This window comes from Microcebus murinus, chromosome 14, assembly GCF_040939455.1.
Source record: "Microcebus murinus isolate Inina chromosome 14, M.murinus_Inina_mat1.0, whole genome shotgun sequence".
Classification (NCBI taxonomy): Eukaryota; Metazoa; Chordata; class Mammalia; order Primates; family Cheirogaleidae; genus Microcebus; species Microcebus murinus.
The window spans coordinates 54,426,201-54,443,124 of NC_134117.1; the positions used below are offsets into that span (position 1 = coordinate 54,426,201).

Sequence of the window (16,924 nt, forward strand, 5' to 3'; positions counted from 1 at the left end):
GAAAGACAGACATCTAATAAGTAGGACAATCCCAAGGGCTCATGATTCTCTCAGGGGATGTCCAGGTAAGCACAGAGCAGAGAGACCTAATGTTGAGGCCCAGGGATATCTCCTTGAAGAGATCTTTAAGCTGAGGTCCAAAGAGGAAGTAGAAATTACCCAGATGAAGGAGCCTGGGAAAAGCGATTCAGGCAGAGCTAACAATATTTGTGAAGACCTGGAATTTAGAGAGCAGGTGGCTCATTGAAAGAACTGAGAGAAGTCTCCTACATCTTCCGAATTCCAGACAACAGGAAGCTCTCCTAACTCTCATTCCAGGAGAGAACCCTGGGCATTGTTACTGCCAATAAGAAAGGAATCTACTGCCTCTTTGTGGCCTTTCTCCAGACCCCAGCCCTCAGTCCTAGCAAGGAGGAGGAGTCCTAAAGGATGGCTGGGACACATGCAGGCAGAAGGCCCTGGGTGTGGCTGGGAGGGCAGGAACTGGTCCAGGCACCCTGACCCTGGACTAAGATACTGGGTAAGTCACTTCCCACCTCTCTCTGGACATCAGTTTTCATGCTCTATGGATCCTCAGCACAACACCTGACATGCAGGCCTTTTTGAATTAATGAATGACTTCAGTTTCCATCTGTAAAAAGATTCCTTGCAGTGCTAACATTCTGGGTCTGAGACCCACAGTCATTGCTGCCCAGGATTCTTTGAGCAACAGAAGCACCACGAAAGGAACAAGCACAGTGCCCAGCATTTGTTTGTTGCATGAATGTTTGTTGAATGAATGAGTGAATGTTCTCCCTGAAGTCCCTATAAAAGCTGTGATAGATCCTGGCTTCTCTCAGCAGCTGCTCTGATCACCATCACTCCTAACCCTGTGCAATCATTGTCACCCACCCACTCCCCAGGGAGATGTCAGGTTCAGTGGTGAAAATGAACTCTGGCTCATGCCATTAGCACTCCATCCTAGGGGAAGAAGATCTAAGACAACTGTACGGAGTTGAGAGGTAGGAGGACAGACAAAGGACTAAGATTTTCAGAGTCCGAACATATACCTCAGGTAGCACTGTCTTACACTCCAAACCTGCCAGATATTCTGCCCCAGCCCTGTAAACAACTAGAACTCACCAGGACTTGCTGGCAGAGCTCTGGGAATGAACAAGTGTTCCCAGAGCTGCCATATTCCCTGTTTGTCCTGCGCCAGGCAGCTATAGGAAGGGCAAGAGTTCCCAGCTGGGCACACCCTCAGATACATTTTCCCTCTCCTATGGGTTTCCAGGCTAGCCACAGAAGCCTGATTCATCCACAACCTCACTGAAACATAGAATTAATTTCAGCTATACCCTGGGCGAGCTAGGCTATTATGGCAGCCAAACCAACACTTACAGTATTATTTCGATGGGAAAATGTGTTCTGAGCTCCAAGCAACCAAATTATAAGTGGGACACAGGCACACCCAGGTTCAAATCCCAGTTTTAACACTTCCTAACCATCTGGCCACGGGCAAGGCACCATCCTCCCTGGCCTGTTCCTTGCTTTGTAAAAAAAAAAAAAAAAAAAATACCTCCTATAGAAGGTTCTGGTACAGACTAAACACACACCAGGGAAAAGGCCTCAGCAGCTCATGGCACGCAGGGCCTTTTGCAGAGAGAGCCTGGAGACGAGACTCCAGGCAGGGTCCTTCCGAGGGCTCTTATCTGCTCTGCGTAGGGGCAGCATCACCACTGGACTCAGAGCAAGTGTCTTTGAGATAAATGAGCGGCCGTCTTAGAAATCACAGAGCATTTCTCTATCTTTGACCTTCTGCAGGCTTTCACTGGCTTATCTCAGCCAGGAACCTTCTCCTGCCCCCACCCAGCTGGCTCTCCCCCATCTCTCCAAGAACAGCATTGTTCTGGCTTCCTCTGCTCCAGCCTGGGAAGGGGCTTAGCCTCCGGAAGGGGCCAGAAGCCCTGGCCTTTCACCCTGGACCTGCACGTTAGGCTGGCTTGCCAGCGGGCAGCCCACGAGAGCAAGCAGGAGGAGGAGCGCTTCGGGCACGCCACCTTCGGGCAGACCTCCTCCAGCTGGGCTTCGGATTTGGCCCCTCCTAGGTCTGTTTGTTTCCCTGCTGCAGCTAGAACGGTCTGTACCCGAAGGATCGTGCTGACGGCCAAGGAATCCGTAGGGTCCTAAAGGTCGACCTTCTTCCTTTCCTTTCTCGTGTTCCCGTTCCCAAAATTCAGGGTTTCCTGGCCTTGGGCTTGTTGTCCCCTGCCTAGGGTCACTGGCACTATGGAGGTCAGTCACCTTGAATGAGCCTCCCCCAACCCCCGCCACCGTGCGCCCCCCCACTGCACTGTGCTTCCCATGTTCCTCCTCTCTAGGTGCCACCGTCTGCAGCCTCCTCCGTATTTCCAGGTCCTGTCAATCTGTCCACGTCCCTGTCTCTCTGTGGTACTGCTGCTGGGTCTCTGCTGCTGCAGTCCCATCCCCCCATTCTACCCATCACCCTCAATCCTGTGATAGCAGAAAACAAAAACAAAAAGATTCTTGTGAAAGTAACATGTGCTTATGGTGAAAATCCAACAGTTACTTGCTTAGTGCAGTGAAAAAGACAAAAAAGAGAAAAAGAAATAAATAAATGGAAAAATCCAACAGTGCAGAAAGTGTAAAATGCAGAAGCAAAAGCCTCTCCTTCCCTTGGAAATAACCTCTCCGATCAGCTTCTCCAGTATCTTTCTAGATGTTTTCTTGGCATGTTTAAGTATCTATATCTGCAGAAGAGTGTCCTCTTTTTTTTGTTTTTGTCCTCTAGAACAGGAATATAGTGTACAAATTGCTCTGCAACTTGTTCTTGTCACCTAACAGTATATCTTGGACATAATTCCAAAATCCACCTCCCTCTTTTTTTTTAATTTTATTTAAAATTTCACGCATCACTCAACTTGAACCTCCCTCTTTTTAACACCCACATAACTTCCCATTATTTGAATGTACTGTAATTTATTTAACCGTTTTCCTACCAGGGACACTTAGGTGGTTTTCTGTGTTTGCAGTCACTCCTAATTGGTTCTCTGCCTCAGGTCTCAAACCTCCAATCTGCCCTCCACACCAGTTAGATTCCACTGGCAATAGGATTTGTCCTTCCCAGCTTAAACATCTTCCTCTTGTTAGGGTCATTCACTAGAGGTCTTATCACCCCCATACCTTAAGCTGCTCAAGGCAGCATGTTGCCTTGGAGCTCTGCAAGGAGCTCTCTGCAGGCCTGTCAACTCAGCTGTTTTTGAGCCAGTCTCAGCAATGCCCTAGGGAAATGTCCTGAGGTTCTCAGGCCACATGTATAGTCAGTCTTTCTTTCTTTTCCTACATAGTAAGTGGGAGCTCTGTGAGCTGGGCTTTGTGCAGGGCTCTGGGAGATCCAGAATGAAAGATACAACTGGCCTCCTGGAGCTGGCAGGTGAGTAGGAAAGTCTGCCATGGGACACCGCACAGATGCGTGCATTTCTGATGACAAAGGGAAGGGGTGCTTTGAAAGGAAACAACAGAGGAGAAATGGGGATGGGGTATGTGGGGAAGGCCTCTCTGAAGAGATAACAAAGTGCAATGAAGAGACACTAGGAGACCATGGGATCAGGTTCCCATACTGGGCTGCTCTGGGCACTTCCCCTTTAAGTCTCCTAAAATATACAAGGAGGGGAACCCCCCTTTCAGTTTTAGCTTTCTGTGACAATAATAAATGGTATTAGAGTTCAGAGGAAGCAGCGTTCCCCACTGCCAGGGAGAGCTCGGGAGATTTCTCGCTGATTCCACGTTGACCTAGTGTCACATGTGGGCTCTAGTTCCATTCAATGCTGGGTCAAATTCTTGTTGAGCATATGCTGTACATATCTAACACAGGGACAGGGGTGTGTGTGCTTGTGTCGTGGGGGAGCTATGGAAACAGTGGTGGTGATGGGTGTTCAGATTTAAAATACATGACTGGCCAGGTGCAGTGGCTCATACCTGTAATCCCAGCACTTTGGGAGACTGAGACAGGAGGATCGCTTGACGCCAGGAGTTCAAGACCAGCCTGAGCAACATAGTGATACCCTGTCTCTGCAAAAAATAAACAAATAAATAATAAAATTAGCTGGGTCTTGTGGCACACACCTATAGTCTCAACTACTCAGGAGGCTGAGGCAGGAGGATGACTTGAACCAAGGAGTGAGCTATGATCATGCCACTGCCCTCCAGCCTAGGAGACAAAGCAAGACCCCGTCTCAAATAAATAAATCATAAATAAAATAAAATACCTTTGAAGGAGTTTACAGTCTGTTGGGGCATCAGACCCAGGACTGGACCGTTTCTATGTAAGCTATTGAGAGAAAAGAGAGCAACTCATCCACAGCTCCACTGAGCACTGGCTTCAAAGGCAAGCAGGCCTGGGCTGGACTCCCTGCCCTGCACTCCCCAGCAGGGGAACATGGTGCTCGCCAGGTCTGTTCAAAGAAGGCTTCCTGAAGGCCCCTGAACTTGAGATAAACTGGGAGTGTGAGCTGCAGCTATAAGGTGGAAAGGGCATCAGGGAAGAGTAATTGGTGCGAAGGCAGGGGCAAGCTGGAAGGGAAACCACTTGAGACCACAGCGGCATGGCATCCCACAGGGTAAAGGGAACCTGGGCAAAGTCAATTATACCAGCATTGAAAGAAAAATCCAAGTGAGAAAGAGCAGGTTAAGGAGTGCAGGCAGCCCCCATTCTTCTCTGGGGCCAAGAATTTTATGCCCCAGAGGGGGCACCCAATGAGAGAAGAAAGAAGTCTACTGCTCCCTCTGCCAGTCTCACTTCCAGGTCTATGTGTCTGTCTCTCTTTAGTGTGATTAAAAATACTGTAAATTATATGCTTATACTTGTTGATGTTCTCTTTATGATCCACCTTATGTGGCTGTATATATTACGCACATCTACATACATATTACTGTGCAAAGTTGTATACACAAAGCCATGCATACTGTACTTTACGGAAAATTTAAGAGCGTTTCAGAGATAATTAGAACCATATGTGATTTTCCCCTCCTGGGATGTGGGAGGGAGATGAATCTAGAGATAGGCAAGGGCCTGCCCTGGGGGTTTGCTAGGCTGAGGTGGGGAACCAGGCTCACTGCAAAGGCAATGGGGAGCTATTAAAAGGTTTAGAGAGGGAGGCCCTAGTGAGGCTGCATGAAGGTAAAACAAACAAAAAGTTCCAGAGTCTCCTTGTTTCCGACTTAAGAAAACAGAGTTGCTTCTACAATATCAGAGGCAAACCCCAAACTAGTTCTGCCCACAACTCATCTCCGTGCCTCACTTGCTCCATCTGTAAAGAAAAGCCATAGTGTGGGTCTGGGAGGCCATGGAGTCAACCTTGGCAAGCAACTTTGGCAAGCCCCAAGGCCCAGAGGCTGAGGGGCTTTAGTGGCTTTAGGCCTACCTAGAAAACCCGAGAAACACTGTTGTCAAATCTGAATGTCACTCTCTGCCTGCAGGGCTGACCTGGTGCTTCGGGGTTGGGATCCTGTTCCATGGGGGCAGAGCTTGGGGAAGCTTCTGCAGGCCTACCCATGCCCTTCTTCCCAGGGCCAGACACTCCTGAAACTTCCCGGCCAGGGAAGTGACACATCTTATTGTGCAGCCTGTAACAAACGCAGCAGCTGCAGTAAGTGCTAAAGAAAAGCTCCCATAATAACCATGTGTGATAATAAAAAGATAAAGAGGCAAATGGGTATGTAGGTCAGCTCAAAAATAGCCACCCACCCACTTGGCCTGGGTAGCCATTTGTGCCAGGTGGGTACAAAGGTTTTTTTTTGCTTCCCCTCCCAGGCTGATATTCCCTGCTCTTTTCAAGGTTGCCTTCAATAAAAGTCCCGCCTGCGCCTGCACTAGCTGGAGGTAGCCTGGGCAGCTCTGGACTACAGCCCTGCAGGGGCAGGCCCTGCTCCCTGCAGCCCCTGCACCAAATAAATCCTGGGGTCAGAGGGCACAGAGGCCTGGCCTCTCTGACGTGGGTTCTTGGGGCTAAGACGGGGTTGAGGGTGGTGACTCACAGACATTCTCCTCTCACCCCCCTTCCGTCTCGTGTGCACCAGGAAGCCTCCCCCACCCCGACAGAGACCGCTTTGTTAACACAACCCGGTCGGAGGAAAGTTACAGCTTCAGGGTTGTGCGCGCCTCCTCGGCCTCTCCCTCATTCCCCCGCTCCCCTCTTGGGCCCCAGCCAAAAAGGCACCGACCCCGCCGCCCCGCCCCTGCCCAGCAGCCCGGGCCGCCGAAGCGCTGAGCTCAGCATCCCTGCGGCAGGCCGCCTTCCTCCGGGGTGGTGGGAGGAGCCTCCTCCCTCCCGCGCGTGGGCGGGGCCAGGGCCCGCCCCGCCCCCACCCCACTGCCCCTCCATCCCCCTCCTGTCCCTCAGAGCACGTTCTCCGAGTCACGTCCCTGCTTCCCCCCAGTAGGGGGTCGGGGACTGGACGCCCCCCTCCAGTCAGCTGCTCAGCATCTGTCACTTCGGCCGCTGGGATCCCTTGAGGGCGCACCTCGGCTCTGGGGGGAGGGGAGAGGGAGCAGAGGGTCTTCCCTTCCCCCATTCCTGCCAGCCCCAGACTGGCCACTGCAGACCACAGCAAAGTCACTTAAGCTCTTGTGTGCACCAGTTCCCAGAGCAGAATCTACAAATTTTTGTGTTTGTCTTTTAAATACAAACGGGACAACTGGGATGGGGGAGGGCCCCTCTTTTCATATTATTTCCCAGACTGGCCTTCCAGGACCTAGGGGACACCAAAGTTTGGGGGAGAGCGGTTACTGGGAAGGAGGATGTGGTGACAGAATCACTGTCACTTCTGGGACTGAGAGTGACTAGCTAAAGGGAAACCCCTAGTGTGTCTATCTGCCTTGCCATTCGAGTCAGCACTGCTGCGCCCTGCCGAATTCTGCAGGGGGAGGAAGAACCTGATCAGATAAAACAAGGGCCAACCTAGAGAAAGTCCTTTGTGTCAACAACTCCATAGTGACTGCAGGGGTTCACTCCACCTGTTCCACACTCTACCGGCCCCGCCCCCCAGTAACAACCCCGCTTTCCAGCCTTTCCTGTCCCCTTTGGCTTACAACTAAGAGTGTCAGTGGCTTGGGATCAAGGAAATGAACCTTAGAGTAATGGCTCCAGCCTGCTGACCGGCTGTGCGACCTTAGGCAAGTCACTGCACCTATCTGAACTTCAGTTTTCTCACCTGTACAGAGACACTGATGAGCCCTGTCCTGCCTACATACTCTACACAAATATTACTTGTGATTTTTATTGACAAAACTATGAAAATCTTAAAGGATATGGAAGTGTTTTTAAAATCATGAAGAGCTCCACAAGGGTCAAAGATTCTTTGTGAGGAGGTGGCAAAATTGCTAGGTGGGGCTGGTGGCTCCCATCACCTGCCAGCCAAGGAATTCCAGACAAAAGCCCAGGATGCAGAGATGCAGAGATGCCTTTTGCATAGACCTGAGTTTCCCAAGCCTTTGGCTTCCAAGGCCACTGGAGATAAAAATGAGTGAGGTTAGAGGCTTGGCAGAGGGGTGAGGAAGGAGATCCAAGCCAGGGAAAAGAAAGTTCCGGAGATTTGAGTGAGGCCTAACTGCAGGGAAAGAGGGAGATCATGTGCTTCCTACCCTGCAGCTCAGGCCTAGTCCATAAAGTGGGGAGGTGGGGGCTGGAAGAAGTTCTCCCAAGGCCTGCTTGCCCTAGCATTCAAAGATTCTAAAGTTCTTTCTGCTGACAGAAGAATCCTGACAGTGAAAGAGATGACTTTTCTCTCTGCTGAGCACCCTAATCTAGCCCTACTCACCCCGGCCCCTTGGGATATTCAGAGGCTGGATAGGCCCTCCTGGTCTCTTTTCCCACCTGAAAACAAAAACAAAAGGCAAAACCATAATAAGCTCATCTGCTGCCCAGGCAGGAGGTGGGCCTGGGTTCTGCCTGCCCCCACTGTGGCAGCCCCTGGCCATCCTTGATATCCCCTGCCACACAGTCCCTAGGTTGATAAACAAAGCCCACCCCAACCCTGCCTCCCCCTTTGATATATAGCAGTTGGAAACCCTCAAAAGTCAAAAACACTGAAATGGCTGGAATACCCCTTTCAACTTCTTTCAACCTCTCTGGCCTCTATAGGCCAGGCCTGGGATGGGAAAAGCAGTTCCATATAACCTGTCACATCTTTTTCCTTTGCTGTGATCCCCATGGAGGGTCAAGGGGCTTTTGAGATTCTCTAGTTCTGGCTTTTCAAAACCTGGGTAAGCAAAACCCAACACTACATGAAGCTACAGGATAAACACAATGTATCTTTCCTTTTATTAAAAGTATTTTTTTTCTTTTTTTGCAGGGAGAAATTAAGTAATTTAACTAGTAAATAATTTAAAAGTTTGCTACTAAAGTTAATACAGATAAAATATATAATAGAATGCAAAACTGCATTATTTGCAATAAAAATACTGGGTTTTACAGGCATGTTATGCTTCCTGAGGGCTGCTTCTGGGCCACAGCCCAGATCCCTACTCATCCTTAGTAGCCAAAAAGCCTGGAACTCAGGTCTGTTGCCTGCTGTTTCCTCACTCCACAGGACTGTGCTAGCTCTGGAAATCAGGAGCCATTTAGCCTAGGCTTTGGGTACTAACTAGAGAGGGGAGATTGCCTAGCCCTCCCCCCACCTTAATTGTTTTCTTTCCTGGTAAGGGTTCAGAACCCAGGAGGGAAAGGGATCTTAGTTAGCTGGAAAAAAAGCTGGAGCAGATGGGATGGGATTCCTTCCTGAGAGCCAGTGGAATAGGGTAGGGAGAAAAGAAACAGTGTCCTGGTGTCAGAGGGACAAAATTCCAAGCCTGGCTGGCTCCCTAGGACCACTCTGGCTTGGTGGGAAGTGAGATGCATGAGGAGATGCATGGGCTGGTGCAGTCTGGTAGGCTAGCCTGGCTGCGTCTTTTGGCCGCTGCTGGGGCAAACAAAGGCCACCCAGAATCCTGAGGCCACCTTCCCACTTCTCAAGACCCCTGTCCCTTGGCATGGTGGTTTATCAAACAAACCAGCCCTTTGTGGGGTTCTCACTGCCTTGCCCTGTCCCCAGAGGAAATGACTTCTTGTGAAAGCCAGGACCCCAGCAGAACTGGCTGGCTGTGAGCTGGCCATCATCACGTGCGAGCCTTGTCTCTGCAGCTGGAAGCCCTCACCCGCCCCTCACCCACCCAGGCCCTCTCTTTCTAGGAGGTCAGCAGCCATCCCAACTAAAGGCAGCAGAATCGCCTGGAGAATTTTGGTACAAAAATACCCCACCCAGACCTACCCAATAGGAATGGGGGCTGGAAAGATGAGAATCTCTATTTTTTACAAGCTCCTCAGATGATCCTAATTATTAACAAGACTTGAAAGCAACCGGTTGATGGAAGGATTACTGGACTCTCACTTTGGGCCTCAATGTCTTCATCTGTAGAATGGCACTATATTTGTTCCTCAGGGGGCTGGCAGATAACAGATTTTAAAAGATACTTTGAAAGGCTGCTCAATACATTGTATTTTCAGTATTTCCGTTTCAAAAAGCAGCTTCATTTGCAAAAAGGCTCCCTACTGAGTTTTTACTCTCACTTCAGTAGGACAATCCAAATCCTCCTTGAGGGCCTGCGTTTCAGTGTTTCACAACCCTCCCAGTAAGCCAGGTGCCTTTATAATCTTGCTATTTTGACCAAGCTGTTTGTTGTTTTTCAAGTAAAAAAGCCACAGAAGTCCTGGGAACGCTTTTGCTGGCTTCTTCTCCACCTCCTATCACTCCACCCTCTCCCAGCAGCCCTGACCCACGCTGCCCCTGTCACTTCCACTACCCACAATGAGACGTTTCCAAAGGGCTGCGGAGGCGCCCCAAGCAGAGCAGTGTAAGCAAGCTGGCTGGCCTTCAGGGGTTCCCATCCTGAATTCTGGGGTTCTCAGAATCACACCCCCACCCCAAGATCTGGTTTAACTTCCCAAACCCGACTGGGGCGGCTTGCCAGACCGAGGCCCTGGGAACCGGTGCAGAGGACAGGAACCGCCTGAACAGGGAGGGGCAGGTGGCCGGGAGTGAGTGCTCATTGACTTTAAATTGCAGGCTTCCGCGGGTCCCACGGGAATAGAGCACAGCTCAGGAAGGGGCAGGGTTTCTAAATAGTCTGGGCGCTGGCCACAGAGACCGGGACATGGGGCCTGCTCACCAACTCCAGAAGCCTGGGTCACCTGAAATGTGACACTAGCCCACCCCTGCTTGGAGGTCAGCCAGTGTACTTACCAGGGTTGCCTGATGCAGATTCCACGTTGCACATTGTGTCTATATGATGAGTGCTCCCTGGAGAGCTCCTTCCCAGAAGACACATGGAAATGCATAGACTCTAATGGAAATGGCACCCTCTGGAGCAGTGCAAAAGGCAGCCCTACTGCCACCAAGGGAACATACATTTCAAAAGCATTTTGAGGCTGGGTGCGGTGGCTCACGTCTGTAATCCTAGCACTCTGGGAGGCCAAGGCGGGAGGATCACAGGAGTCAGGAGTTAGGAACCAACCTAAGTAAGAGGAGACCCCATCTCTAATAGAAAAAAATTAATTGGCCAACTAAATATATATATAGAAAAAATTAGCCGGGCATGGTGGCACGTGTCTGTAGTCCCAGCTACTTGGGAGGCTGAGGCAGAAGGATCGCTTGAGCCCAGGAGTTTGAGGTTGCTGTGAGCTAGGCTGACTCCAGGGCACTTTAACCCCAGGCAACAGAGTGAGACTCTTTCTCAAAAAAAAAAAAAAAAAAAAAAAGAGCATTTTGAGGGGAGTGACTGCTTGATGGGTGCAGGGTCTCCTTTAGGTTATAAAGATGTTTTGGAACTAGATAGAGGTGGTGGTTGCAAAACACTGAGAAAGTACTAAACTCCACTGAATTGTTCACTTTGACATGGTTAATTTTATATATGAATTTCATCTCAATTAAAAAACATGTTTAAGTTTTGAAGGGAAAGTACTGACTATTTAAAAAGCTTCCCTATAACAAATCAGCCCTCTGCATTGGGTCACCTTTCTCCCCAGCTTCCTAGGATCACGGACTACATATTCCAGCCAGAACTGAGTTGTCTCAAAAGCCCTGCTCCCACACCTCAGCTGAGGAAGAGGAGAAGAAATGGTCAAATCTGTCCAAGGTTCTTGGCAGCACTTGTCAGAAAGAGGACAGAAAGACTGTGCCAAGGTCCTCTGAAGGGCCAACCCATAGGCGGAGCCAGACCCTGAGAGTCCAGATGTAGGTCTGTGCCATTCTGGGAAAAGCCATGTTCTTGCCTCACGGAGCTATCCATTTAACCACTCATTCATTTGTTCATCCAAAGAACATTCACTGAGCCTCTGCTGTACACCTGGCACAGTGCTGGCTGCTGGAAGTCAAGATGAATTGAACACCACAGTCAAGCAGCTGTCTAGAAGAAAAGACTATAAAGTGGAAACAATTATTAATAACAGAGACAGGCACAGGGTGGAAGGATGCCCTGAGGAGGGCACCTAAGGGATGGAGGGATGGGGGCGCTGGGGAAGGCCTCATAAAGGAAAGGATGACCAAGTTGAATCTCCAAGGCTGCTGGTGGCAGCATGTCCGGGCAAGCCCAACCTGCAGCCAGCCTTGGCCTGAGGGGAGTGGGAAAGGAAGGGGAGGATACCAAATGTAGGGTTTGTGAGTTTTCTGAAGGCTGGAAGGGGCCTGGATCAGAGCTGCCCCCTCCCTAGGAAGGCCCCATTGCAGAGGTGAGGAGTGGTGTTTGGTGCAGGGTGTGTTAAGCTGGTTGCATAGTCTCTCCAGCTCCAGCCAGGTGGAAAGGATTCTACCTTGAAAGGATGGACCAATCCCTTTCATCCTGTTGCTCCAGAGGGGCTATGGGTTAAGAACCCCCTCTTCTAGGTCCAAGAGTTCTCCTGGCAGACAGTGATATAGGCCTTGTTCCCCTCCATTGCAGTGATAGGGGGTGTCACAAGGGAAGCAACTGAAGGCCCCCCAGGCCTCCATGCAGGAGGTTGTTTTCCTGGAACCCACTCCCTCCTACTCTAGGAAACACTTTGAGGGCTAGAAATGCCTTCCTTTTCACATCACTTTTTAAAAACAGGAGACAAAAACACTAATAGATTTCTTTTGCAAAGAAACAGAATTACCCAGTGCACATTAATGCAGCCCTTCCCATTTGGGAGACAGTGAACAAAAAAGATACCTGGAACACTGTTGGGCACTGGGCTGTGATGGTATTTGTTGAATGAATGAATGATTCCTAAAAAAACTGCCCTTTCTAAACTGGCTCTGGATTCTTTGCTTATGAATATCAACTTTAAAAAAGAAAACTATTTTTCTTAGGTGAATGTTCCACATTTTCCTGAAATATTTTTTTTCTGTCAAAAAAAAGAGAGAAAAAAGAAGAAAAGAAAAACAAAAGTGTTTGATCAGAAGCATCTTTGGTGAAAGAAAGAAAGTGAAAGAAAGAAAAGGAAAGAAAGGATTGAAAGAAACAAACAAGCAAGCAAAACAAAGGGTGTTTTAGGTGTCCCCAACCCAGCCTGGTGGGAGGAATGAATGATCCTCTGAGAAATAAATTCCCAATTCTTCTGTCCTGGCCAACAGGAAGACACATCCATACAGGTCACTCCTAACTCTTTTCTTTCCACCTCAGTTCAGAGTGATTTCAAGAGGATGTCATCTACTTCATCTGATGGCCTTGATCTGGTGTAATTAAGGCTCCAGCCAGTGTTCAGGCCTTAAAAGCTCCAGTGGCTATTCTGAGACCCCTTTTGTAAATACATAAATTTGTCCCCAGAAGTGGTTCTCTCACCTGTAACGTGGGGCTGAGGTTCAGGGCCTGGATTTCAGGTCCTTTCTGATTCTTTTTTTTTTTTTTTTTTTTTTTGAGACAGAGTCTCGCTTTGTTGCCCAGGCTAGAGTGAGTGCCATGGTGTCAGCCTAGCTCACAGCAACTTCAAACTCCTGGGCTCAGGCAATCCTCCTGCCTCAGCCTCCCGAGTAGCTGGGACTACAGGCATGCACCACCATGCCTGGCTACTTTTTTCTCTATATATTAGTTGGCCAATTAATTTCTTTCTATTTATATAGTAGAGACGGGGTCTCTCTCTCTTGCTCAGGCTGGTTTCGAACTCCTGACCTCAAGCAATCCATTCACCTCAGCCTCCCAGAGTGCTAGGATTACAGGCATGAGCCACCACTCTGGTCTCTTTCTGATTCTAAGTATTGTTCCAGGGTCTCTGGGTCAGCTTTTTTAAAAATTAGGGTGGAGTAGGGGGCTGGGGAGGGCAGTGGCTCACCTTCTGCTAGTGTCATTTGTCACGTGCAAGCCTGCCCTGAGGCAAGGCCGGCTAGTCTAATCTGGTGAGGTTTGTGACCACCCCAGGCCAAGTGTCTGATGTAAGTTCGATTCCCTCTTCCATCAGGATCCCTGTGTCCCAGATTGATAAACCTTTAAAGAAAGGAAGGCTGAGTCCAGCCGAGCCTCCTCCCACCCCGAGCAATCATATCAGCCTCAGAGCACTGCAGCCAGGCCAGATTTCCTGTGACCCCGCCTGAATGACGAAACACGGGCTCTCAATTGCACTCCGGGGCCTTTCTGGAGATCTCAGTCCTGGGTCCTGATGCAACTCTGTCTGGGTCTGTTACACAAAGCGCTGTGGCGGCAGGGGCGCTAGGACCCGACGGACGCCCGGGCAGGGGAGGCTCGGTCGAGCTGCAGTCCGTCCTTAGGGCCGGCGGGCGGGTCAGTGTGTCGGTCTGATTTGGGTCCTTGTCCTCAGCCCCTGGACTGGGCACTAGGAACCCCGGCCCATCAACACTCCCCTAACCACCTTCCCCAAGCTCTCGCCTTGGAAGCAGTCGGGGTGGGGGGAGGGGGGATAGGGCTTGGGGGCCAGGCTCCTGCCGGGGCACGGATGTCCCCATGAGCCCGTCCCCTGGGGCTGTGGAGTAACGGACAGGCGGGGACTCGGGGAGGGGGAGCACGGTGCCCGGAGCTGCCCAGTCTCGGGACCCCACCCCCATACCGCGACCCTTCGCAAGCAGGGCAGCGTGGGGCACGGGCGCGAGGGCTGGCCGGGCTAACGTCTGCTCCCCGCGCCGCCGTCCCACGGGTGTCCACCCATGTGCCCAGTGCTGCCCGTGGCTCTCGGGCTCCAAGACGCGGGGGGCAACCGTTTTCCCTGCCTGCAGCCCCCTCAAGTTCCCCTGCCTATCCCCTCAGCGCGGTCACGGGCTATCCCCTCCCCCAGCAACACGACCCTATAATAAACAAGTCTTTCCTTGATCCTCCCCTGCCGCGAGCGCCCTCGGGGACCTTGGCAGCTGCAGCCGCCGCGGATCCTTTCCAGAAAGGGGGCGTGGCCGCAGCTCGGGGTTCGGCTGGGAGCGTTCTGGGGCTCAATGGGGGCGGGGCCAGGCCGCTGTCACCGGGCAGGAGAGAACGTTGCGAACGTGCGCCCGGAACCGATTGGTCGAGGCGGGCCACACTCCCGGGTCTGGATTGGGCCCTGGCGCGGAGGGGGCGTGGCCTCCACACGCTAGTCCTTATAGGCTGCTCCGCGCTGGTGCTGGGGATCGCAGCAGGCTGAGGGGGAGGTGCGGGTGGGTAGGAGGGACAGGTCTGGGCAGCGCTCGGTGGTTGGCACCAGTTCGCACACCCATTGAAGCGGCAAGACGCACTTGTCCTAGCAGTTCTCGCCGACCGCGCTAGCTGGTGAGTGTCCCGGCTCTGGGTGCTGATCGGTGTGGGTCCTGGCGCTCGCAGTCGGGTCTAGCCCCCAGACTGACGCCCGGTCCGTGCCCCTCTTGTCTTACAGCCGCTTCTGCGCTCCCGCAGCCTGAGCTCATCAGCAAACGCCCTGGCGTCCGTCCTTACCATGCCGAGCCTTTGGGACCGCTTCTCGTCGTCCTCCTCCTCTCCGTCGTCCTTGTCCCGAACTACCACCCCCGATCGGCCGCCGCGCTCAGCCTGGGGCTCGGCGGCCCGCGAGGAGGGGCTTGACCGCTGCGCGAGCCTGGAGAGCTCGGACTGCGAGTCCCTGGACAGCAGCAACAGTGGCTTCGGGCCGGAGGAAGGTGAGCGGTGGCCGGGTGCCGGACGCGACTCGAGGGGCCGGGAAGGTGTGGAAGCGCAGTGCCTGAAGGGGTCAAAGCCACCTTGGCTTCCTATCCCTTCAGTAGCCAGAATGCCTGGGGGCGTGCGGGGGGGGTGTTGGAGCGCAGGGTACGAATAGGGGGTGGAAACTGAGGCACGGCGTGGGTAGGAGCGCTGGTTTCTTAGTGAAATAGGACCTCCCCCGCCTGTATGTCTCTTGTTGAAGCTGCTCTAATACTGTGTGCTCTCTCCTCCAGACTCGGCATACCTGGATGGGGTGTCGCTGCCCGACTTCGAGCTGCTCAGCGACCCCGAGGATGAGCGCCTGTGTGCCAACCTGATGCAGCTGCTGCAGGAGAGCCTGGCCCAGGCGCGGCTGGGCTCGCGGCGCCCCGCGCGCCTGCTGATGCCTGGCCAGCTGGTGAGCCAGGTGGGCAAGGAACTGCTGCGCCTGGCTTACAGCGAGCCGTGCGGCCTGCGGGGGGCGCTGCTGGACGTCTGCGTAGAGCAGGGCAAGAGCTGCCACAGCGTGGGCCAGCTGGCCCTCGACCACAGCCTGGTGCCCACCTTCCAGCTGACCCTCGTGCTGCGCCTGGACTCACGCCTCTGGCCCAAGATCCAGGGGCTGTTCAGCTCTGCCAACTCTCCCTTCCTCCCTGGCTTCAGCCAGTCTCTGACGCTGAGCACCGGCTTCCGAGTCATCAAGAAGAAGCTGTATAGCTCCGAGCAGCTGCTCATTGAGGAGTGTTGAACTTCAACCTGGGGGGCCGACACTGCCCCCCATGGCAGAAACAACTGAACTTTTGGGGTGCAGATTAGCAGGCAGGAGCTGAGGGACAGATGCCTGTCGTTAGCAAACTGACAACAGCCACCTGAGGGGAGGAAGGTGGAGGCGGGAGAACATAGTGTTTCCTAGGAAGCTGACTGGGCTGTGTGCAGGTGGCTTGGAGTTGGGGGCACATGCCCTACAGTACTGTAGCATGAAACAAAGGCTTAGGGGCCAACCAGGCTTCTGGCTGGATGTGTATGTAGCATGTATCTTATTCTTCTTATTGTTACTGACAGTTACAAGACTACAGTGGTGTGACAGAGCCAGGGGAGCAGCTGGGCTGCTCGGGCCTCTGCTAGGGATGTGTGCTCACGGTAGCAGTGGAGGGAGGGGGGAGGTCATGGAGGTGGTTTGTGTATCTCCTGGTCTGAGGGGACCAAGTATGTTTGTTGTTTGTTTTGTATCTTTTGTTTTTTCTGATCAGAGCTTCACTACTGACCTGTTCTAGGCAGCTATCTTACAGACGCATGAATGTAAGAGTAGGAAGGCGTGGGTGTTGGGATCAGTTGGGATCTTTGACACTTGAAGAAAAAAACCCACCTGGGAGCTGCGTTCAACCCATTCCCCGCCCCCATGTACTGCAGAGCTGAGCTGTGAGGGGAAGGGGCCAATGGGGGTGGGGCTGGAACCCCTCCCCCAGAGGAGTGCCATCTGGGTCTTCCATCTAGAACTGTTTACATGAAGATACTCACTGTTCATGAATACACTTGATGTTCAAGTATTAAGACCTATGCAATATTTTTTACTTTTCTAATAAACATGTTTGTTAAAACGGTTGAGTCTCTTATCGGTACCATGAAATGAAAAGTAGGTAGAGGGGTGCTGGTCAAAGGCAGGTTTCATCAGACTCTGGGGCCCACCTGTGTGTTCTTCTGTCCCTTTCCGGGACTGCCTGCCAGCCTGGTAACAGAGGCATGTGGACTGAGTGCCGTCTGTGCCAAGGATCCTGGCTGTCTTGGCTCTGCTGGCTGAAGCTG

At 52.1% G+C, this 16,924-nt stretch overlaps 2 protein-coding genes across 2 annotated transcripts in view; one reads left to right on the forward strand and one right to left on the reverse strand.

Annotated features, from left to right (window-relative positions):
• Nucleotides 1-16,521, reverse strand: part of PSAP (prosaposin) — a 367,269-nt gene extending 350,748 nt beyond the window's left edge. Inside the window, exon 1 of the mRNA XM_012762580.3 lies at nt 16,517-16,521. The gene's annotated coding sequence lies outside the window, so the exon portion shown is untranslated. The remainder of the gene's footprint in view (nt 1-16,516) is intronic.
• Nucleotides 14,572-16,719, forward strand: DDIT4 (DNA damage inducible transcript 4). Its single transcript, XM_012762553.2, has 3 exons — nt 14,572-14,737; nt 14,841-15,099; nt 15,376-16,719. The coding sequence occupies exons 2-3, from the start codon at nt 14,901-14,903 to the stop codon at nt 15,867-15,869; spliced, it is 693 nt and encodes a 230-aa protein (XP_012618007.1). The 5' UTR covers nt 14,572-14,737; nt 14,841-14,900; the 3' UTR covers nt 15,870-16,719.
• Nucleotides 16,720-16,924: the final 205 nt, after the last annotated feature.